The sequence below is a fragment of the Anser anser genome (assembly GCF_964211835.1).
Source record: "Anser anser genome assembly, chromosome: Z".
NCBI lineage: Eukaryota > Metazoa > Chordata > Aves > Anseriformes > Anatidae > Anser > Anser anser.
Window position 1 is genome coordinate 65,246,895 of NC_139723.1, and position 25,175 is coordinate 65,272,069.

General features: G+C 37.4%; 1 protein-coding gene across 5 annotated transcripts; it reads left to right on the forward strand.

Moving 5' to 3' along the window:
- Positions 1–4: 4 nt before the first annotated feature.
- On the forward strand, positions 5–24,642 carry CENPK (centromere protein K). 5 transcript variants are annotated; one of them, XM_083817809.1, is made up of 11 exons: positions 5–143; positions 915–1,052; positions 2,959–3,036; positions 5,108–5,164; positions 7,883–7,955; positions 13,743–13,789; positions 15,167–15,249; positions 15,380–15,478; positions 15,710–15,845; positions 21,137–21,190; positions 24,180–24,642. In XM_083817809.1, the coding sequence occupies exons 2-11, from the start codon at positions 999–1,001 to the stop codon at positions 24,336–24,338; spliced, it is 840 nt and encodes a 279-aa protein (XP_083673935.1). In that variant the 5' UTR covers positions 5–143; positions 915–998; the 3' UTR covers positions 24,339–24,642. The 5 variants fall into 5 exon arrangements, with proteins under 5 accessions (XP_083673935.1, XP_083673936.1, XP_083673938.1 ...); XM_083817810.1 differs by lacking the exon at positions 5–143 and adding an exon at positions 227–357; XM_083817812.1 differs by lacking the exon at positions 5–143 and adding an exon at positions 255–279.
- Positions 24,643–25,175: the final 533 nt, after the last annotated feature.

Genomic DNA, 25,175 nt, shown 5'->3' on the forward strand with positions numbered 1-25,175 from the left:
CCTCCCTTCCCCCCGCCCCTTCCCCGACGGGCGCCCCGAAGCGACGCCGCGGCGCGCAGCCAATCAGCGCGGAGCGCGGGCACAGACGGGAGCCGGGCGCGCGCGGGCCGGGCTGGGGCAGCGGAGGGAGCGGCGGCGCCATGGTAACGGCCGGGGGTGGGGCGGGGGGCTTCGCCCCTCGGCCATGGGGGGCTGTGATGGGGGCAGCCTTCAGCCTCGGGGGCGGGGGGGTGTGGTGGCCTTCCAGCGCCTAAATGGAGCTTACAGCTAGGGCAGAGGGTTGGTTGTGGTTCCTAGTTGTGGTTCCTGTGGTTCCTAGCGTCGGGATTAGGGGGAATGGCATTTGTCGCGCAGGGGGTAGGTTTGGATTAGGTATAAGGAGGAAATTCTTCGCCCAGAGGGCGGTGAGGCACTGGCACAGGCTGCCCAGAGAAGCTGTGGGTGCCCCATCCCTGGAGGTGCTCAAGGCCAGGCTGGATGGGGCTTTGGGCAGCCTGGTCTGGTGGGAGGTGTCCCTGCCCATGGCAGGGGGGTGGGACTGGGTGATCCTTAAAGTCCCTTCCAACCCAAGTCACTCTATGATTCTGTGATTTCTATAATTCACTTGCCTTCAACAGAGATCTCAGCTGTGTGGTCTTTTTGGGTCGTGACAAGTTAGATGTGTCGTTTGCACATCTTTTGTTGATATTCCTTATCTGTATGTGAAAGACAATAGCAGCACTTGTGAAATCTTGAAGTAAAAGCATTTTTCCCTTGGGGGGGGGGGGAGGGTATCATTATTTATTTTCCTTCACCAGCTAAACATTTTTTTAAGAAGGTCTTATTTTTTGAAGAATCTTTAAGGAAAAAATTGGTGTATTTACCAAGTAAAAAAAAAAATCATGTACTAATCATGTACTGCCTGTTTTACCTAGTTGTGTGTTGCCTGTGTACGAGGCAAGAAGGAATAACATGTCAACGCTTGAATAACAAGAAAGAATAACGTGTCAAGAATAACAATGCGAAGGTCCAAGATGAGTGGTAAAGCAAGACAAAAAGCCTCCGTTTTTGAGGTATGAAGTACAAACAGAAACCTTGTCTTACCATACAGAAAAAGGGGAAACTGAATGATACATGGAAAGATGTATGCAAAAAACATGACTCTTTGATGTAAGTACTTTAGAAGTTAAAATTAACAGCAGGGTTTTAGGGACCACAGATGAATTTAGTTGCTGGTATAGAGAGAGGCCTATAGTATCTCCTCAAAATATATACATTTTGTAATTGTAAAAGCAGGTGGGAAAGTTTTGAAGGTCAACAATGTTAAAATCATTGTAATCTTTTAAACATCTTTTGCTACGTATTTTCACATTATCATTATCATATTTTCACACTGATGAACTGTATTACTGAGTAGAGGTCCAGGGTGAAATGGGGATCAGACTTTTGGGGGATGAGATCTCAACACCGCTTTCAAGCTTCCCAATGTTATTTTTTGTTTGTTTCGTTTTGCTTTAACCTCAGGCCCTCTCAGCTCTGCTGCTTTGGCTTTTTGCCGTGAATATGATCTATTAAAGCTTTATTTCTGTTTGTCCCCTTGCCAATTTCTGGTCTCAGAGAAAAAAAAAGTCACATCTCAAGACTGCTTAGCTTCTTTATTAGCTTTCTGTGGGGGGACCTAGCTGGAGGCATTTCAGAAGTCTTAATAAATTATATGAGCTAGTTCTCTTTCATGTTATGGAGACATTCCAAGACTGTTAAGAAGATAATGATTTTCCTTTGTAGAAACTGTACTCGTTAGACCTTATCAGATCATGGTGATCCAGATTTCTTAGTGTTCTGTTTTTAATTATTGATGCAACAAATTTGCCAGGAAGGCTTAGTAGAGGTATTGCTACTTTTCAGTTTTCTAGAATACTGTCAGTGTTCAGGGAGAGATTATGATTATTTCATTTTTTTCTTAACCACTCTACTATGGCATTCTTGAACTTTGGAAGTACTAGTTGAATATTTCACTCTTTTGAAATTAATTTGTTCAGCATATTTTTCTGTGATGCCTCACTTTTATTCTGAAAAAGAACAAAATGTCGACTTAGGAATTTCTGCCTCATTAAGATGATGAAGACACTTATTTCTTCTTTGTGTGTTTATTAATGCTTCTTTTTAATCTTTACCTATTTGGTGGGCTCAGTGATCCATTTGAATACTTTTAAAAATGTCCTGACTCTTAAAAAAAACTCCCTTTGTTTGCCATTTTGTCCTTTCTGTTTTTTCTCTTACTTGCTATTGTCAATTAATGTCTCTCTCTCTATAGTCTTAACTGGGATCACACTTTTAAATATGTATGTTTCTATTTAACCCAACAGTTTCTCAAACTTTATAACTTAACCCTTGATGCTTTTCTGTTGGCCATCCAAGTGCTCTCTTTATTTAGTTGCCTGCATATCTTTCAGGTTCTTTTGTTGTTCGTTTTTTTCTAGCAACCCCCAGGACACTTGAATTCCAAGTCTTTTTGTTTAACATCTGAGAAGTGTCCTAAGGAGAAATAGATTAGGACACTTACTGTAAGACAGAGCAGAAGTAACTATCCTTAAGAGCTTTGTGGATATATGAAGAAAATTATGGCTTTGAAGATATGTACTTATTCTCTCATTGTTTCTTTATTTAAGTTGTCAGGAAAAACAAAAAGAGCAAGAACATGCAGATGATCCAAAGCAGTGTTCAAAATTCAGGTCTTTGTGATTCAATTAAAAATGTTTTTAGTGTCCTTTTTCAAAATTTTGCTACAATATTAAAGTTAGTTGATGTTACTAAATGATTAGGTCCTGTCTAGAAATACTGGGGAGTTAACTAAAAACTTCTGTACTCAAAAGGGATTGCTCTGGTACGAGTTTGACCTAACATAGCAGGTATGATTCAGTAATGTATTAATAATTATTGTTGATCTGCATAGTAACCACTAGATTTGCTTGTTAATAGTCTGAAGAACCAAGTTCTGTAGATGCCAAGGATGAACTCTTGGATGAATGTGAGAGTATCTGGAAGCAGATGGAAGAGGTATGTAAATCATGAATATTGGACCAGATTTGTTGTTAACTGTACTGAGCATTTTTTGTTATTTCCTCTTCCTTCATTGTATGCTTACTGCACCCCCTCCAAAGAAACAACAACAGCATAAGGAAGAAGACCTTCAAAAAGTCCAAAGGTAGATATGCTGGCAGGAATGAAGAATGCTTTGTGGTGTCAATATTTGTTTACAGTGTGCTGATTTAACTAAATGTTTAGTGGGAGTTAAATATTTAATAGAATGGGAGTATGTATTAAAACTAGGGAAAACAGAAAAAATAGTTGTATTCTGGTAGTATGATTACACTGAGACTGAGATCCTTCTTACTTCAGCCTCATGCAAGGTGGGAGTCAGTTATGGTTCACAAGTACTTAGGGTCTTATAGGAAAGACACAATGGGAGGAGAAAGAGAGGCTCAGAAGGATGGTTCTATTAGCATACACTTGTGCAAACTGATGGTTACATCCTTAATCATAAAGTTTATCTCGCTTGACAGACAATCCAAAATGCTAATGATAACACTTTAAAGCAAGTTGTTTTTATTTGCATTTTTTTTACTTAGGCCAGTCCCAGCAAAGATAAACTTGTAACAGATGTGAGCAAATGTTATGCATTCTATAAGATTCTGCTAAGTTTACTGAAAACTCATGTTCTAAATTATATTTTGAGTGTCTTAATTGCTTCACTTGAGTTTTACATGGTTTTTATGTACCACTTATTTCCTTGTGTTTTTACATTATAACTTCAAGGCTTTAAAGTATCAGAAACTGATGTAAGAATACTTCTCATCTTAAAGTATAACAAAGTACATACAAGCCATGGTTCATAAATTGCACAGAATTAGATTTTAAAAGGATAATGTGATTTTATGTGTAAACCTAACACTTTTTCATGTTATTAAGAATTTGGAACAATGCACATGTTAATACTGAACAAGTGGCAGGGAATCCTGTACTAGGAAGCTTTCTGAAATATTGTCATAAGTTATCAACAGAAGTTTTGCTTGGTACCGTTTCAGAGGTTGTGAACTTTGAGAGTTTCAAATTAGAGGAAAAAACAGAATGTTTATTATTTTTAATTTCATTGAAAAAAAAATGTCATTCCCAGCATGACCACAACAATACAGGAAGATGATAATGTGTGTTATATGCAAGGGATGTTGCATCCTGGATGGAAGTATGTTTTAGCAAAAAAATTTAAATAACTGATAATCATTGAATTAGTACCTCAGTTTATATGGTTTGTAATGCAGTGTTCCAGTTATAGTGTCACAATTAGCAGCTCTTACTGGAGAAATCCTATGCTGTGTTTAGTTCCAAAATGTTAGCAATAAGATTTCAAAGAACCACTTAGTAATTCTGCTTAGTAGAGTGCATCCTGCGCTGTCCTGGATCAGAACAAATTGCTGACATTTACAAAACAAGAAAGAGTTTATTTAGCAGGTGACTTATGCTAAAGCCTTGGATAGCTGTGGTGACCTGAACTTCAGTCTTGATATACATCCCAATGCAGTCAATGGGAGCTGATACATTGCACGCAAAAAACAAAAACAAAACAAACAAACAAAAAAACCACCTGAAGTATATTGCCCTACTAAATGATTTGAAACAAAATGTGTATTATAATGTGATATCTCTATTTGGAAAGCTAGAATAGTAGCACTTAGTGTGCTAATTACTTTGTAGCAGATTCCCCAATTCAGCCTTGTCCATGACTGTCATTTTTTCCCAGTTTCTCATGCTCTTTATCTGTTCAGTATCTTTCTCCATACCAACTTTTCCCTTTTAACTTGCCATTTTCCTGAAATCATACATCCTCTTTTTCTTAGCTGATGGCTTTCTACTTTTCAATTAAGTTCTACTTTTTTACTGCAGTATGGTTTCAAACTATTTCTTATTTGCTGTTTTGGGTCAAATTCCAAGGGACATGGTAAGAGCCAAGTAAAAGCTTTTTTTTCTTACAGTAAACAGTTTTTGGTGGAATTTCTAAACATCGTATTTCTTTGCTGCAAAAGGCATGAGTGAGTAAACATTTCCTGTCTTTTGTTTGTTTTTTACACAGTGTCAGAGCAAGCTAACACTTATAAGAGCGGAACCACTGACAGAATCAGATGCCAAAGTAAGACATTTTTCTTTTATTCTCCACAAAATATTTGTTTTTCTGTGATGAAATGGTGTGCTTCCAAAAGAAGGAAAGGAAATTATCTTCACTTACTCTCTAAAGTTGGCAGCTTTACTCTTATTAACTTTGAGACTTTATTTTGAAGTATATTAGTGTCCAGCAAATGCTGAAAAGTTGCATTTATGTATAACAAAAAGGTTACAAGCAGTCCTATATGTACAACCTGATGTATGACTGACATAAGCAGCAAATCATTGTACATGTATTTTTAAAACTATATCCCTTTAGTTTTACTCTGGAAATTTGTTTTTGGAAGCTAGAGTTGTTCTCGATTTGTGGATATCGTTAGAAAACTGATATGCTTGAATTAGAAATTATTAGAGTGATGTTGACTGCATGAACATGAGCTTCTATATCCTGAAATTTTGGGGAACATAGAAAAAGGCACTGTTGGCTCACTGTTCAGTTGCTTGTAAATTCTTAATACAAACTTTTAAAATGGAATTTGTTTGTGGACCGTAAATTTGGAAATATATTGGATGGGTGAGTGAAATACATACCTTTTATAAATCTTCATCTTACAGGACTTCGGTAAGTATATTCAGATAGTTCATTCAATATATTTGAATGATTAACAGAAACAGAGTATTTTTTTCAGAGGTGTATTTGTAGAACACATTCGGATATTGAATTACTAATGTTTATCTCTTGCTACTAATAAACTGTGTTCTAAACTGTTATCAGAGTAAATAGTAAGTAAAGATGGATATTTACATCCATACAATACAATCTTTTTCTTCTTACAGGACTAGATAAAATCCTAACAGCAGAAATAATTCTTGTATAATTTTCATTAGGTGTAGGCGCAGAGTTTTTATGCTTCTTTCCAGCTTTACTGTAGTGCACCTTGTATACTTGTAATTGTGCCTTGTAAAAGCCTTGTAATTAATACTCAAACTTTGAAGATGTGCTTTTCTTAAAAACCCTTATAGCAAGACAATGATTAAATGGAGTTGCAAGGATATATTGTACTTCATGACAGAAAATGGGGAGGAGAGGAAAAGGTCATGTTGGACCTTCTGTCAGCAATTTTGTTATGATCTTATTAAATCCCTAATATAGGCACTTCTATTTTCATTGCAGCTGGCAAAGAAGCTGTGGGTTTTTTCTTGCTCTTGATCTTGTCACTGATGTTCACTTCTTAATCACCTCAAGATCATAATCTTGCAATGTACTCCATGTAGTTTTATTCTTTAAGCTTGGGGATGATTCTGTTCTACAATGTCATGGTTTCCTTACTGAGCAGCGTATTTTGCTGGGAATATATATAGTTTATGAGAGAGACACCTGATATGAAGACCGGCTGTATCTCTTTGTCTGTTGAAGAGCGCTTGATTTACAGCTGCTGAAAGGTAGTGTTAAGTTATTTGTATATCTGATGTCCAGTTACTGGAACAACTAGAACACTTTGTACATCCTTTTTATTGAGTTTAAAAGATGAAAGAGCAGAGTGATGATATTGTCAAGAGTGGTGCTCCAGTATTACAAAGGGATTGACACCATCTGATGTGCAAAATAAAAAACATCTGTATGGTAGTTCATTTATTTTGGTTTGAGTTTTTTGTTGTTTTGCTTTTCCCAATTCTGCCTAATACTTTAAAAGGTTGTCTTTTAGAGATGTACTTCTCAAAGTTATTTTCAAATTTATTTTGAGTGGTGAAAAGCAACACTTACATTTTTGATTCTTGATATATTTATTATGAGATCTTGCCTGATGATTCTTAGCACTTTTTTCTCTTTCCTTCGGTTGAGGAAAAGCTAAATGCAATCTGCAGTGCCTTTTACTGAATGCATTGAATGCTTGACTATATCAGCAGTACTTGTTGCGTTTCAATGATAGGTTAACTTCCTATCAGACATCGTATGATACATACATATGATAATACATATTACATATAGGTGTATTTGAAGAAAAATAATAGGTGCAGTCCCCGGCTTCAGGAAATGGAATAGTAATAATGCATATATTCTTTCTGTAAAGCGTAATAAACTAAATACATTTAATTTAAACTAAGTACATTTTTTATGGATCTGTGGCTGTTTAGTTTTTTTGTTGTTGTTGTTTTGTTTTTCATAAACTTTTCTGAACCAATGTGTAGTCTTATTGCTGCTATATTTTCAGTGATTACAGTGAGCTAGAGCAGTAGTCCAAAACATTTTTTCTTGAGTCCACATATGGAGTTTTGATAGATAATTTGACTACTGGTTGGCTGTGCTGTGTTTTTTTGGGGGGAAGACATTCTTTTATTTAGTCATCACGCCTATCAATATCAGTCTACTTAACCTTACATGTGTATCAACCATGCATCTAAGAAGTAACGAGGGTGTGAAATATTATTGTGGCTTGCAGTGGCTCATCTTCAGTTGTGGTGATTGTCAGATATTGAAGAGGAAGTTAAGGGAAAAAATACCAATTCAGGGTACTTCTGATTTCCACCTTTTGGAATAAGAATGAAAACATTTCTTGATCACTGGAACTGGCTTTTTTAATCCTTTTGAAGGTATAAATTGTGTATTCCAATAGGTGCTCTTTTGTTGTGTGTGGTTTTTTTTTTCTATATAAACCTAATAAATGAATTTTTATCCCAATCTATCTTATTTTACTCTGGAACAACTCAACACACTTAAACAGATCCTTAATTTCTTGTTATACAGCTTCCCTTGTTAATGATGCGAATGAAAGCTTTAACAGTGGAGTTTACTCAATGGCAGAAAAAAAGTCCTGAAAGTAAGTAGCTGCTTACACGTAAGGCTTACTCACATTAACCTTTGCAAGGTCTTTTATCTAAGTGTCTTAGGCCATGTATGTTTTTCTCTCATTGTATTATAAGTCATGTATGTCTTGTTGTATTACCATGCTAAACTAGTTAATATGTAACATTTCCCACCATAGCATGTATGTTTAATTTATAGTTGTTATGCCATGTTCTTTTATCATTTCAGTTCCTCTCAAAGCAAGGTCTACTGTAACGTATGATTCTGGACAAGAATGCATAGTTCCTACCACCATCAGTCAGTTAAATGGGAAATAGTTGTTAGCGGATTTCCTAAAATGTCTTGCCCCTGATCACAAAAGTTTGTTATGCTGTCACCCGTTTTTTGTTTTTTCCTTTCTGTGATTGTTTCACAGAAGCATAGAATCATGGTTTGTGTTGGGAGGGATCACCAAGTTCCAGCCCCCTGCAGGGACACCTTCCACCAGACCAGGTTGCCCAAAACCTCATGAAACCTGGCCTTGAACACTTGAGAGATGGCACATCCACAGCTTCTCTGGGCAACCTGTGCCAATGCCCCACCACCCTCTGAGTAAAGAACTTCTTCCATATATCTAATCAAAATCTGTTTTCTTTTAAAGCCATTCCCCCTTGTCCTATCACTACATTCCCTGACAAAGAGTCCTTATCCTGCCTTCCTGTAGGCCCCCTTTAGGTACTGGAAGGTTACTATAAGGTCTCCCCTGAGGCTTTTCTCCTCCAGGCTGAACAACCCCAACTCCCTCAGCCTGTTTTCATGGAGAGGTGCTCCAGCCCTTTGGTGATCCTCGTGGTCCCCCTCAGGACTTATTCGAATATGTCCACATCCTTCTTGTGCTGGGGGCCCTAGAGGTGAACACAGGGCTCCAGGTGGGGTCTCACAAGAGCAGAGGGGCAGAACCACCTCCCTCGCCCTGCTGGTCATGCTGCTTTTGGTGCAGCCCAGGACCCGGCTGGCTTTCTGGGCTGCAGGTGCACATTGCTGGCTTATGGTGAGCTTCTCATCAAGGAACCACAGGTCCTTCTCCTCAGGGCTGCTCTCAATCCATTCTCTGCCCAGCCTTTATTTGTGCCTGGGATTGCCCAGTCCCAGGTGCAGGACCTTGCACTTGGCCCTGTTGAACCCCACAAGGTTCACACAGGCCCATCTCTCAGGCCTGCTGAGGTCCCTCTGGATGGCATCCCTTCCCTCCAGTGTGTCGACCACATCACAGCTTGGTGTCATCGGCAAATTTGCCAAGGGTGCATGCAAGCCTGCTGCCCATGTCTCCAACAAAGATGTTAAATAATACCAGTCCCTATACAAACTGCTGAGGGACTCCACTCATTACGGGTCTACACCTGGACATTGAGCCATTGACTGCAACTCTTTGAATGTGACCACCAAGCAAATAACTTATCCACAGAGTGGTCTTACATCAAACTCATGTCCCTCCAATTTAGAGACAAGGATATTGTCCAGGGCAGCGTCAAATGCTTTGCACAAGTTCAGGTAGATGACATCTGTCACCTTTCATATTTCTCCCCCATTTCTTTAATCTGTACTTCCTTTTTAGGACAGAACTGCTTTGGTAAATGGCTAGTTCTGTCTTCTTGCTGTCATAAAAGAGGCTGATATATTTTTAATCATTGCAAGTGTGGCTAAATACCTAATTGTAATTTATCCAGATGTATTTTTGTCTGTACTTCTTTGTTTTTTTTTTGTTGTTTTGTTTTGGTTTTTTTCAATTAATTTTGTACAGAAGTGTGCTTTATTATCATTTACTAGCTGAAATCTTGAAGTGAACTTTTAGTGGTAAACCCACTACTCTGTTTTAAAATACCTGAAATGCCTGACTCCTTTAAATTCAAGCTAGATAAAGAAAAAGAGGTAAAAACCCTTTTAATTTATTGCTACAGTACAGGAATCGAGCTGACTTAGTGATCCTAAGAAGCACAAACCACTGAGACAAGTGGTAGGTCTCATAGTTGTTCAGCATATCTGTCAGAACAAACAAATTTCTCAGTTCTTCCAAATGTCTTCTGTATGTAAGCATCAGTGCTAACTGACTCTGCTCTGTTTTAAGGCTGATGTGACCAGACAATGTGAAAGTAACCATTCAGTATCTAACTGTGAGTAAAGTAATCTGCTCTTTCAGATGTCCCGTTTAGAGACTCATAAGACAGTTTACACTGCACCGTCACTAGTATTTGTTAGCATCCATTTTTATGTCCCATGTCAAGGACCTGTTAGCACCTCTCAGCCTAGTAACATCTGTTCATTTATCTTTAAATGCGTACATTGGCTTAACTCTTTTGAATTTTTTAATGCCAGACGAGTCTTGGTCTTCCTAACATTCCTAGCATTTTGGAAACCCAATGTAGACAGCAAATGGTGATTTTCAATACTCTGTTTGGTCGCACTGGAATGCGTTTCTGGGTGAACATTAAAGTCACTTCTCTAGCTTCTTTCAAAGCTCAGGTAACTGCTGCATAGCATGTGAACAAGTAATAGGAGTTAGAAAAAATACAAATGGTTCTCTTTTCTTATAAATAGATGCTGTTTTGCTGTTGGAATAAATTTATAGTTCATGTGCTTTGCAAGCCTGTGGGAGTAGTCAGTCCCAAATGCTTCTTAGAGTAGAGGTATGTAGACCAAAAGTATGACATTGAATAAATTTAGGAAATACTGGTTCTTGGCTGCTGTTCATGAATAAGCTGCTGGCTGAAAGGAAATGAACTGAAAACACTCTTCATTTTTATCTGGATAAAATACCTGGAGATGTTAGGTTTCTTTACTAAAACATGCAATTATTTTAAACTTCAGGCTGTTTGTTTAAAAATATTCTTGGGGCTTGACCTGTTTTTATTGGCTTGCTGAGTTGCTTCACTCAACCATTCATACTTGTTCCCAGGTGATAAGATTTATTATTAGAAATCTTAATTTTATACTGGAAAGATGATCTATGCACATTATAGTACAAATAATATCATTCTGCAGTCAAAGCTTTGCCTTTTTGGCTACTTTTATAAGAGACTGAAGAAAGAAGCTGCCGCTAAGAATTTAAATAGGGTTACAGTGGGTATATGAAAATGGAGGGTCTACTGTGCTTAAATTTTTCATGTTCTTCGTGGCTTCTTTCTACCTTGTTCTGGTTTATCTACGACAGGCAGCTCAGCACCACACATCTGCTTGCTCACATCCCTGGGTGGGATAGGAGAGAGAACTAGAAAGGTAAAAGTGTGAGAACTCATGGGTTGAGACAGATGGTATACTAGGTAAAGCAAAAGCCTTGTCCGCAAGCAAAGCAGAACAGGGAATTCGTTCACTACTGCCTATCAGCAGGCAGGTGTTCAGTCACTTCAAGGAAAGTAGGGCTCATTAGACATACAGGTTTCTTGGGAAGACAAACTCCATTACTCTGAACGTCCCTCCCTCTTTCTTTTTCCCAGCTTTTATTCTGGAGCATGTTGTGTGGTATGAAGCATGTCTTTGGCCAGCCTGGGCCAGCTGTCCTGGCTGTGTCCCCTCCCAGCTCCTGGTGCACCCCCAGCCTCCTCGCTGGCAGGGCAGCACGAGGAGCTGAAAAGTCCTTGGCTCTGTTTAAGGACTGCTCTGCAACAACTGAAAACATCAGTGTGTTATCAGCACTTTTCAGGACAAATCCAAAACATTGCATCATACCAGCTGCTATAGAGAAAATTTACTCTAACCCAGCCAACACCATGGCATAACTATTGATTGTTTTGAAGGAGAAATTACTTGATTGAAAACACTGTCTGAATTAATCTAAATAGGAGTAACAGAAATTGCTAATTGCTAATATGGTGTGAATGTCAGGCTGACTTGTTACTTTGGATTTTGTTTTTAGTAATGGCTAGCTTATTTCTTGTAAATGAGGGCCTGTCACATTATTTCAATTTTGAGCCTTATTTTCAGAGGCTGTAACTTGGCAGTTTTACATTTCTTTGGGCACAATATTGGCAAATACATGCTCACTATAATCATAGGGGGGTGAAGGGAAGGCGTTGAATAGGTTTCTCCAAATATGACAATGAAAGGAACTCTAATGTGGGTGTAACTCAACATGGAATGTTATCATCCTCACATAGGATAATCATGTCCTTAAAAAAAAAAATTGGTCTAATAAAACCAGCACAGATGGCTGCCTCCTACAGTTCTTAAACATGAGCTCAATACGGGAGTGCTATACTCATATTTTGTTTTGAGATTTAGAGACAATAATTTTCAAAGTAAAAATTTTATTCTGAGATGTAATTTGATTGCATTTTGAGCTCACTGGTTTGGCAGATTACATTTTCATCACTGAACAAATACTGCTTAAAATTACTAATACAAGGTTTCTCAAAATTTGTAGAGAATGTAAAACTACTATAAAATTACTTTATCAAAAATGTATTTTTAGAAATTAATGGAATCCACTGTATTGTATTTAGGAAAAAATGCTTTTATGGGAGGTTTAATATTTTTCATTTTTGTTACTGGAAAAGTCTTTATTGAAGTAGAATCATAGAATGGTTTGGGTTAGAAGGACCCTTAAGGACCACCCTGTTCCAACCCCCTGCCCTGGGCAGGGACACCTCCCACCAGACCAGGTTGCCCAAAGCCCCATCCAGCCTGGCCTTGAGCACTTCCAGGGATGGGGCATCCACAGCTTCTCTGGGCAACCTGTGCCAGTGCCTCACCACCCTCTGAGTGAAGAGCTTATTCCTTACATCTAGTCTAAACCTTCCCTCTTGTAGTTTAAAGCCATTACCGCTTGTCCTATCACTCCACTCCTTGGCAGAGTCCCTCCCCAGCTTTTCTGTAGGCCCCTGTTAGGTACTGGCAGGCCTCCCCAGAGCCTTCTCTTCTCCGGGCTGAACAACCCCAACTCCCTCAGCCTGTTTTCACAGGAGAGGTGCTCCAGCCCCTTGTTCATCCTTTTGGACTCACCTCAGGACTTGTTTGAATATGCCCATGTCCTTCTTGTTCTGGGAATGCAGGACTTCAAGTGTGTCTCATGAGAGCAGTTTTAAAATAACTGAATTCCTTGACCCCTTTAAATACAAGCTAGATAAAGAAAAGAGGTAAAAAACATTTTAGTTTATTACTACAATACAGGAATCCAGTTCACTTGTGATCCGAAGAAAATGCAGTTGGACGTCCTGCTGCAGTTGACACTGCCTTATGTTACAGGGTTGGACTACAAAATCTCCGTAGGTCCCTTCCAACTTTAACTAGTCTGTGACCCTGTGAAACTGTCATTCTCTGCATAACTTAGATTTGATATTTGCAAAGTGTGGGGATACAGACTGTAGAAAATGTGGCCAAACATTCAGATGAAGTAAGTTTTTATAATGTCATAAAATGAGTTGGGTATGCAATGGAAAAACCAGTGTGTGTCAGCTCTTAAAGTAAAATTAAGATAACACTGATCATTCTCAGGGTTCCTTAATTATCTGATGAACATGTGTTACAGTGAATTTGAAGAATGGAGCAATTTGATTCCACACATTGATATTGATGGAATCTTTTCCACCGAAAAATCAGGCTTGCTTACCTTGATGTACATACTTCACATTTCAGTGTTACGTGCCTGTGCTCATTCATGTATAAAAAAGTAATGCAAAAGTGTTAACATTTTTTTTCACTCCAAAGTGACTGAATATTAGCCCAGCATTTTAGAGGCTACAATAGTTTCTCTCTAGACAGACTGCTTTTCAGTAAGAACAAACCTATATCACACAGTGCATAAAAGTCAATTCATTATATTTTTCAGTAATTTCGACTAATCCAGAGGTACTGCTAACATTAGGAAAAGAAGAGGTAAGTCTCTTTGTTTGTTAATAGATATCATTTTTTTGAAAAAATGAAAAACTACAACTGCTCCTGTGGTGGTCTATTGATAAGCTATTTTGTATGTTTCTTTAGGCATTGTGCTTGTTCTGATGTTTATCTTCCTCTGAATTATAATTACTGAAATTTCTTAGTTGCAATGAATGACTTTTTTAAGCAAAAGTTTTCAATGTATTGCTTTTCATACTTGGTATAAAATAGCGTAACATTATATGTTACAAAGAATTGCTGGTATTCATAGATCTGGCATTCAGTGCAAATAATCTGCAAATATATCTTTGAGTTCTACCAAACTTGAAAGAAAGGGCAAATCACGAATATGTTAGCGGTAGCATTACACTATATTAGTTGGACACTGCTATGCAACAGTAGCTGATAATGTGCATGTTACTATGTGTGTTTTTTTTTAAAAAGTACCTTTTGGTTTTCTTCCTCCTAGCAGCTTTCTTCCCTCTGGAATCACTGACAACAGAAAACCCAACTGCAGTTAAGAGCCAGAGTTAACGTGTTGTTTGGTTACAAACTGATTTGACTGTATTGCTCTAGCATGTTTGATCTGATACTCCATTTTGTGGCTTGTATTGTTGAGGGTTCCAATCTTTTTTCAGGTATCGCATACACAGGGCACACTTGCATCTGTAGAAGAATTTTTGCTTGAGCAGGTTATAAAACAGTTTCCACTGTCTGTGGAGGCAAAATACACCCAAATCATAGGTTTTTATTAAAAGACATAAAATGTTAGAAATATTGCATTTTAGAACATAACGCATTATTGAAAGACCCAATCCTCTGAGATGTATGTTTCCTATCATTGGGAGCACATATAGCTTCTGGCTGCAGTATCTTTGTTTCTTCCTCTTTCCTCTCCTGTGTAGGTCCTTATTGAGGACCATATAATTCATGTAAGCACTTAGTCTTTCTTGCAGCATCTTCGTTTTTCAATGCTATACCTTTTATAATAGTGTATTTAACATGGATTCATTCTTGCAAACAGCTTCAGTGAGTTAAAAAATGCAGCCCTGCTGCTGTAGGTGTTTTCAGTGTTTCTTCAGGTAGGCAGTTCATGTGTGTGCTTCATGATCTGCTTCGGGTGCTGTGAAGAACTTTGTTGTTTTACAGAGCTTCGATAAGATGTTAATGAGCGTCTGGATTAGAGACATTTTAAATGGCTCTAAACACATTTAAAAATAGTATGTCACTCTATAGTCTGATTTCTTAAGAAATTACAGATAATATGCCCTCTTCACCTAATATATGAAAACAGTTTTACAGATATAACCTTACATAGAACAAATAATAGGGATTTGACTATCTGCGAACTGTAGGTTTATTTTTACTTTTTTACAGTTGCAGAAAGTAAAGAAAGATCTTGAAATGGTGCTGTCAACAGTTCAGTCAAGGAATAAGAAACTGAAAGAAGATTTGGAAAGGTAATACAGTAATTTGGACTTGAGAATGTTGCAAGGCTTTTTTTTTTTTTTACCACAAATTATTCTTCTGATTGTTTAAGGAAAACTCTATGTATCAGTTGTGCCACTTGATATTTTTCATGTTTCAAAGAGAACAGCAGTGGCATGACGAACAGGAGAAGATACTAGATGCTCTTAAAGAAATTGAAAAAAACATGGAAAATGAAGTTGTATCACATTCCAAAAAAAGGTATTGCTATAATATTGTTTTTTTTGTCTTGAAGAATTTAAATTTCAAGAGAAGCAAGTGAGCAAACGAATTCTTAAAAAACGTACTAATTATTTTGTAAAATAAATCAAATAATAGGATTATGATTTTGTAACAATAGAAAATAAGCAATTTTTAATTGAGAAAAATGTTAATTTTTCTGTTGAATTTGATATTCTGTTGGTATGTTTTTACTATTATATTGGATACTAGAGCATTCCAAAAACTGAAAGATGAAATCCTTAAAGTAAAGGCATATAAAGAAGAACTCTTGAATGCTTTGGGTGTGTTCCTAGAAGAACATTTTCCCCTTCCAGAGGAAGATGGAAGAGCTAAAAAGAAAAAAAAGGTGAGGGTTGTTTTCTTTTGTGTGTTTTTGTTTTGTTTTGTTAAGTATTGAATTTGTAATGTTCAATTTTTATTTAATTAGATATAATATCTTTTTAAAAGTCACTGGCAGAGAGTCTTCTGCTATATTCTAAAATAAGTAAATAATTATATTCTTACAGCTGATCCTTTATGTTTAATCAACATTTTTCAGCTTGGTTTATTTTATCTAAGGCTGTTCCCAGCTGGATATTTTATTTTTTTAATGCACATAGCCTTTACCCAATAAGATTCATAGTGATGTATTGTATTTCTTACTGGACTGCAGTCTGTGCCAGATTTGGAAATGGCGAGGGGTTCACTCCAAATCGTTACACTTTTTTTTTTTTTTTTTTTACTGGACTAGGCAAGTGGATTCATATTTTCCTTGGCAAAGCAAATTTTAATTGCCTAACAATGTTTTTGGAACAATAATAAGGACAAGTGTTTATAATTACAGCATAGTTTAGAATGTTAACCATCAGTTTCTGTTCAGACAAACTCGGCCAAAAATTATCTTAAACTTTAGGGAAAATAGGCAGTCAGGGAGTATTTTGCATAACAAATTCAAAGTCTGCAGTAAAAATAAACCTTTTACCACTACTATTTGAAAGACTAGTTACAAAATGCTACAAAAAAGTGGGGGTTGAATTGCATTTCAGACACACTTCAGAACACAGAAATAGATTTCTGAATCTAGTTCCCTGTTATTGCAGACAACCACATAATACAATTTCTAGATTATGATTGAGCTTAATTTAAAATTTTGTTGTTGTTGTTAATCCTGTTCCTATTGGAGTTTGTGCTAGTGCCTCAATGCACTGGTTAGAAACTGTCTCCTAATTTACAGTTTAAATTTATTCATGTCTAACACAGATCCATGTATTCTTATGCCAGTATTGTCCTTAGAATAGTTCTTTTTCTTTCTTGTGTTTACTCCTCCTGATGTATTTATAGACAGCAATCTTATCCCCTCTCTTTCTTTGCTTTGCAAATAGAACTAACATAGCTTTCCTGTTCTTTTGTAAGTTTTTCATTTCCTTGGCTTATCCTAATACCCATTTTCTATATTTGCTTCCTCTAGGATTCATCTTTTGTTGGAATCTGGTAGAAACCAGTATTATAAACAAAATATTACTAGCTCATAATCACCACAAAAACAACAAATTAAACCCTTGTCTTTTTTCTTGGTGTTATTTCTAACTGATGTGCCCTAAGCTTCTATTAAATAGTCTTGGTTTCACTCCGAACTACATACTTAGCACATAGAAATACCAAATCCACCCTTTGAGGCACAATGATTGTCTTTGAAGTCATACACATGTTCCTGTAGTGTATTTCAGTTCTTCTATATATCAGTGCCTTCCAGTATCCTGCTATTACTAAGTATTGATCGTGCCTACATTTTGTGAAACCATTAAGAAAATAAATTTCAGGGACTTAATTAACAGTCTTCTTTCAATCAATTATTTCCTCATTTCAGCCTCATCTGTCATCTCCCTGTTTGCTGGTTCTTATTATAGTTTTTCCAGGACATTTCAAGTGCCAATGACTTTCCCAGATGCATTTTAAGCAGTTGTCCGTTTTTTTCCCATGGATGTCATTATGATTTATTTTAAAATATATTTTGTATGAGATACATTAGTTGATTTGCTACCATATATGTGATGTCAGAGAAAAATTCAGGCTGGAAGTGGCCTCTGGATTTCTTCCAATCCAACCCAATCATCAAGGTATGGCCAGTTTCAAGGTTGGATTAAGTTGCTCATAGTTATATCCAGTGAATTTTTAAATATGTGAAACAGTGAATTTGTGTGTGTGTTTCAGAATTGTGAGGAAGACTTTATTTTATAATTTCTCACCCCAGAGCAAAGTTCAGCTCCTTGAATTTTCTCAGCCTTTGTTATACAGATTGTTAGAACTTATTGGTTACACTGCCTTTGTCTCTTTTCCATGCAATTTTCCTTATTAAAATGTAGAGAAAAAAGGTTCACACGAGGTCTTTGGGATCAGTCTGCCCTTTCCCTCCTCACAGAAGCTCACCTTCTACCTTTTAAGATTTTACTTCAAAGTAAAAATTTATTTTGATATATAAACAAGGTCTTATCTTGTCTTAATTTTATTTATACATTTCTTGAGTTCTTAAATACAGTTTATTTTCTGATCAGTCCTCTCTCTGTCTCTCTCTCTGTCTCTCTCTCCATTTTTTGTATTTCTGGTCCTTGTGAGTTCATAGCTGCTTTATCTTTAAACTCAGTTGGATCTCCCTGGCTCAGCTACTGGTCCCCCATAATCTGCATCTAAGTGATTAACTGTGAAGGCTGGAGAGACAGCCATTTTCCCCTATGTTATTTGCCTGAATGTGTCAGAAGTACAAATTGTTTGCATTAGCAATAGAATGGTGCTAGGTGGGTTCAGAACTCATTGATAACATCTCTTACCAGCTTGGTTCAATGCTCTTGAAGCACCTAACTCTTAACTCTGTCAGTAGTTTTCTTTCGCATCATGGATGCTTCTTGTGCTCTCAGTAGTTCTGTGTGACTGAACGTGCTTATGGGGCTGACAGCAACGTGAGCTGCTGTGAACCTGTTCTGGTTCCACCCTCATGTTACCAGAGATCAGCACCTGGGACTGGGAGCAGGCAGAGAGACTGAATCAGTTAGCTTTTGTTGCCACAGCCTGACGCCTTTGGTATGGATATGGATTGAAGTCAGAATTATCTTGTGTTTTAAATCTTAGACATAGGGAGGTATACTTAATTATCTAAGATTAAATGTAACTATTTTAAAGCAATTCTTAGTTACTATAATAATAATAAGTTATTAAAGTAATCATTAATTAAAACACCTTGATGATAACTTCTTGCTACAGGTACTAAGGAAGCTGACTAGGAAGGGTGCCCTCTAAATTTGTTGCTTCTAAACAGAGAGGATCTCATGGGTGAAGTGGCAATTGGTGTTTGTCTTGGATATAGTGATCATGGAGTAGTTAAGTTTAAAATCTCTGGTGATAGGAGAAAAACTGCCACCAAACCTTTAACCCTGGATATGGGAAGAGCAGACTTCAGGCTGCTCAGGGAACTAGTTAGTAATGTCCAACGGGAAACTGCTTTTGAAGACAATGGGGATCCATCACTGCTAGTAAATTTTTAAGTACCACCTCTTAAGAGCACAGGAACAGGCAATTCCAAAATGATAGAAGTCAATCAGGTGGGGCAGAAGGCCAGGTTGGCTGAGCAGGGATCTTCTAGAAATTAGGCGGAAAAATAAAGTGTGGCCGCAGGAAGCAAGGCCAGGTGATGTGGGAGGACTACAGGGATGCTGTTCATCATTACAGGGAGAAAATTCATGCAGTCAGAGCTCAGTTAGAGTTGTAGTTGGCCAGTACTGTGAGTGACAATTAAAATAGCTTTTTAAAATATGTTAACAGCAAAAGGGAGACCAGAGAAAACTAGTCCATTACTTGATGAGGATGGTCAGCTAACAAATAGAGACGTAGACAAAGCAGAGACATTTAATGCCTTCTTTGCCTCTGTCTTTAACACGAAAGGTGGGCTCCAGGACCCCCAGAGCCCTGAGTGGGAGGACCATGACTGTGGTAACAATAAACTCCCAGCCAGCCCTCAATTTGTGCAGTATTTGGTGCTCCAGCTGGGTGCATATAAATGTATGGGGCCCAATAGGATTCATCCCAGGAAACTCAGAGAGTTGGCTGATGTCATTGCAAGGCCTCTCTTAATTATTTTTCAATGGTCCTGAGAATCTGGAGAGGTCCCAGTTGACTGGAAGCCAGCAAATGTCCCAATTTTCCACAAAGGGCAAGAAAAACACCTGAAAGACAATGCAGTCATTGGTCATAACCAACATGGGTTCAGGAGGGGTAGGTCCTGTTTAACAAACTTAATTTTATTTTAGGACAAGGTCAACCACCTAGTTGACCAAGGGAAGACAGTTGATGTAATTTTCAGGATTTCAGAAAAGCTTTCAATATGATGGGTGAACAATTGCCTGAGGGCCATAGTAAATGGGGTTCATTAGGCTGGTGGCCAGTCACTAGTGGGGTTGCATGGGGCTCCATTTTAGGGCGAGTTTGCTTTAATGTTTTCATGAATAACTTGGGTACAGGACTTGAAGGTATGCTAAGTGAGTTTGTGGTTTGCACTAAATTGGGAGGAGCTGTTGACTCTGCTAAAGGTAGAAAGGCCTTACAGAGAGAGCTTGACAGACTAGGGGAGCTGGGCAATCCCCAACCATATGAAGTTTAACAAGAGCAAGTGCCAGATTCTGCCCCTGGGATGGGGCTACCCTGTATATATGTACAGGCTAGGGGACAAGAGGCTGGAGAGCAGTCCCACAGAAAGGGATCAGGGGGTGCTGGTTGATGGCAAGTTGAGCTTGAGACAGCAGTGTGCCCTGTCAGCAAAAGGGGCTAACTCTGTACCCTGGGGTGCATCAGGCACAGCATTGCTAGCTGGTCAGGGGAAGGGATTGTCCTGCTCTGCTCTGCACTGGTGCGGCCTCACCTTGAGTACTGTGTGCAGTTTTGGGTACCACAGTATAAGAAAGACATAAAACTGTTAGAGAGTGTCTAAAGGAGGGCTACAAAGCTGGTGAAGGGTCTAGAGGGGAAGATGTTTGAGCGACTGAGGTCCCTTGGTTTGCTCAGCGCAGAGCAGAGCAGGCTGAGGGGAGGCCTCATGGCGGCCTGCAGCTCCCTCACGAGGGGAGCGGAGGGGCAGGCGCTGAGCTCTGCTCTCTGGGGACAGCGACAGGACCCGAGGGAACGGCATGGAGCTGGGACAGGGGAGGGTCAGGCTGGGGGTTAGGGAAAGGTTCTGCACTGAGAACTGGGACAGGCTCCTCAGGGCAGCGGTCACGGTACCGAGCCTGATGGAGTTCAAGGGGCGTTTGGACAACGCTCTCAGACATCTGGTTTGGTTTTTGGGTGGTCTTGTGTGGAGCCAGGAGTTGGACTCCATGATCCTTGTGGGTTCCTTCCAACACTGAATCTGTGATTCAATGATGCTATGATTAACAATATTAAAGTTTATGATATTGCACTGATAGATTAATGATTTAAATCCTACCTTGTAATTGTATTATAACTAAACAAAAAAGTATATCATCTTCAAGTGTTCTGTTCTATGCAATAAAATAGTTGTGTGATTTATTTGTCCTACATTAATTTAAATTAATTAAATCTGTCAGTTATGATATTTCCCGAATATTTAGTTTGGGGGCTTTGTTAATTTAGCTGGTGTGGTTATCTTTGCAGAAAAAGTCTGAAGAGCCAGATGCGCAACTGATAACACTGCATGAAATTTTAGAGGTGAGATGATTTTGTTATATAGAGATTCACGTGATTTTCTACTACTCAGATCTGATCACAATATATTAATAAGATAACAGTATACAACATACAATTAAGATATTTAAAAAGTAGAATGTTTAAGAATGTTACATTTCTATTTTAATTCCTATAAAATTAAACCCTCAAATTTTTACCAAAATCTTGGCAGTAGTTTAGGTAACTGTATTTTCTGTTTGATCTGGAGAATGATTGATTATTCCTTACTTCTTTATTTTATTTTATTTTATTTTAATATTTTATATTTATGTATACATATATATGTTTTTCTTAAAGAACTTTTATGAGCCTTAGTGGCTCATGTGAGGGAACGAAATACTTTGGTTAAGAAAAAAAATCAAATAGTTCCATTTCTTGCTCTTGTTCCATGCTCTGTTTTGTACAATGTAAATACAAATATTTCTGAAATGTAGTACAGTAACAGTTAGAGAACTAAGTAATATATAGTCTCTTGTATTAACCAGATTGTAATATTTCATATGAGGAAATTGGTGAGTTTGATTCATGTGTTAATGTATATTATTCATGTATAATCTAGTGGATTAAGTGTGATACACACTGATTAGTGTGTATTTTTCATTTCAGTGTAACTTACCATCTTGAATTAGAAAGCGTAATTCTAAAAGACCATTAAATATCTTTTCACTAGCATTGTTCCTTCTTGTCTTAAATGTAATTTCCTATTCCTCCTCCATCCTTACTCTTCAAATGCTTGTAAGCATCTATGTGTAAAACCTTCCCTAGAACTAGAAAATAAAAATAAAACAATTTTTAAAGGGTGTTTTTGTTTTGTTTTGTTTATTTGAGGGAAAACTTGACGAATAACAACACTCTGGTGTTAAGATGGTATGATCCGGTCACTATGACATTGTTGTACTTTAGTTTAAAGCCCAGACAGTGAATTGGTACTTATATCATCAAAATCATTTTACATGCCTCAAGTATCTCAGTGTGCCTATTAATGCCAGATTAGGCAGACCTTGAAAACAAATCAGAATTTGAAATAGGCACGTTCCTTACAGAAATCAAGTTTTAAAGCTCTTTTAATGCTTTAAAATTGTCCTTCTTATTTTTCTGATAATATTAATCTCTTTAAAACGTGAACACATCCAAGTAATATCAGATTTCCATTTGGAAGAACATAATAGTTCCAGCAAGTAATATCAGATTTCCATCTGGAAGAACATAATAGTTCCAGCAGTTCAGATTTATTCTTAATTTTAACTGTTTTGGCCCAAATTGTGAATGTCCCTTATCTTTCTTTTATGTTTTGTGTTTTTTTTCTCTCTTGAGCAACTTGGTTCTAGTTTCAAGTGCCTGTTAAATTTCAAAACTGTTTGCTTAGATATAGATAATAGTTTCTTGAAGAGACAAATTAAAAGTCGTCTTTGTATTGTAATTACAGACTTAGGGTTTGCTGTTGTGCGAATGTAATGGATTCCCAGAATTGCAACCAATGTATGTGTTCCTGACCATGTCTCCTTAATCCCTCTGTTTGCTTTTTGAATAAGAAGTGTACATTTTTTAATAAAGGCTAGGTACATACATATAAATTATTTACATACATTAATATCTGCTTCATTAAATTAGCATAAGACACCTCAGCAAGCTGTAATCTCATTTATCATTAAGCTTCAGAATTTTTATTTCAATAATTTTGTTCCATTAATGAGCTATAATTTTTAATATATAAATGTAGTGGTTTTTTTTCCTTTTACACAGTTTGAGGATTTTTCCTATTGGATTCAGGATTTAGTGAAACTAATTTAAGATTTGAAAGATGCTTATAATACAAATGTATGTAAACAGCCATAAAAGGCTGTTTTGGAGTATCAGATGTCAGAAAGGACTAAAACATCTAAAACAATGTAATTGGAGTAAATATTCAGAATTGGAGCAGATGAATATAAAAGACAAACTGGGACAATTCTTTGAAGTGTTCTGAAAAAAAGGGAGCGTTTCTTGTTCTGAAAATAGCATTAAGTGTTTGGGGAGAGAAATAAAGTCTGTTAGTGAGGATTTTGATGCATTTTTTTCTTCAGGAGTAAAGAGGAGAGGTCGGCAGAATATTTTGTACCTATTAAAACTGGGAAAGCTAGGACATTTACAGTATCTTAATAGAAAGATGTAATATCTGGGGTGAAGAGAGAAAGCACCATGGGATAGGTAAAGTTAAATCATCTGTAGGTACGTATTCCAAGTGATCAGTATTACAAGGGTATGAATGTGGTCTTCAAAAACACAAAAAGAACATCAAAACTGGGGTTTGCATTTAAGTCTATTAGCTAACGATATACTTTGATAAAGAAAGAATGAGAAGTAAGGAGTTATTTAGAGGTGCTGAATAGGTGCTGAATTTTTCAAAGATGCTTGCCATGCCCAAACAAGAAGTGATAATAAGAATTTGCATAATCAACTTATGATATAGGCAGAAGGATTTTGGTATGTAAAAGCAGTGAAACTGTCAAACGATCACAGTGATGCTTAACTTCTCATAGGCATAAAGTTTTTTGTTTCTAACACTGCCTACAGTAGGACACAAAATACAGGAAAAAAAGTCGTTTAAATCTAGGAAGACATTTCTTTTTTTAGCTTATTAGTGAGAAGATATTTAAAAAAATTGTAAGATGGACATTCTTCTAGAATCTGAAGAACTGGTGGAGAAAGACTATTTGTTGGTAGTCAGTTATAGCTTTGATATGAGTTATTTCCAAACAACTGGCTTTCTCTCTTACTTGATGCTTTTAACCCCGTATTAACAGATACTGGCTAAAGATTAATTATGTAAGGTTTTACTGTCTTAATGTTCATATTTTTTAGGCATTTACAATTACACCATCTAAAATCCAATAAAAATTTTAGATAGACGGTGAAAAACTTAGTCTGGATAAAAGAATTCCAGTTCTAATTTTTACATCATGTTCTAAATCTTGTACTTTTGGTCTTCCAGATCCTTATAAATAAATTATTGAGGACACCGCATGAACCCTATGTAACAATCAACGACTCATTTTGGCCGCCTTATATTGAGCTGCTTCTGCGATGGGGAATTGCCCTGAGACATCCAGAAGATCCAGACAGGATACGCCTAGAAGCCTTTCACCAATAGTGTGAAGATTTCTTTTCTTTAAAATAGAGCACAGCACCAGTCCTCTTCTCGGGAAGACATACTTATGTTTTATGATGAATGTATGTGTTTGTATCAGCAACTTGATCAGTAGAGAATTTTAGTAATCTGTTTACCTTAAAAGTCATATTTTGTATGTGACTATTCTGTGCTTTTTAACTCTTCTCAATTTCCTTTAGTATTTCTTTGCACTCTGTAGAGTGAAGATCTGAAGTAACTTGACTCCTTTGTGAACAATATGTTGTTTCCTAGAGGCTTTGCAAATAAATATGTTGCTTTTAAGATATACACTGTGGAAAGTTGACACTTCTTTCTGTGCAAAGGGCTGATGATGTTGAGCATTTAACTCTACAACTGTGTATTTCCTTAACTGCCTCTTTCTGGGTTATGCTGCATCTCAGAGATGTGAAACATAAATAGAAAGGACAGACCTGTACAGTGGATTAAAATCAACCACTGAGTATCAAACGTCATTTGAGTATGCTGTCTGGCTTTGTGGAGAAAAAGTCTAATCTGCATACAGTTCAGTGTAGATTCCATTGTACATACCTTTTTTTTTTTTTTACCAAGTGCACTATTATTGAGTGCACCTTCAGCAAGTTTGCTGATAACACCAACCTGAGCAGTGCAGTCAACACGCTGGAGAGAAGGGATGCCATCTGGTGGGCTTGTGCAGACCGCATGAGGTTCAACGAGGCCAAGTGCAAGGTCCTGCAGCTGGGCTGGGGCTTTCCCAAGCACCAATACGGGCTGGGTGGAGAATGGATCAAGAGAGGCCCTGAGGAGAAGGACCAGGGGGTGTTGGTTGAAAACAAGCTT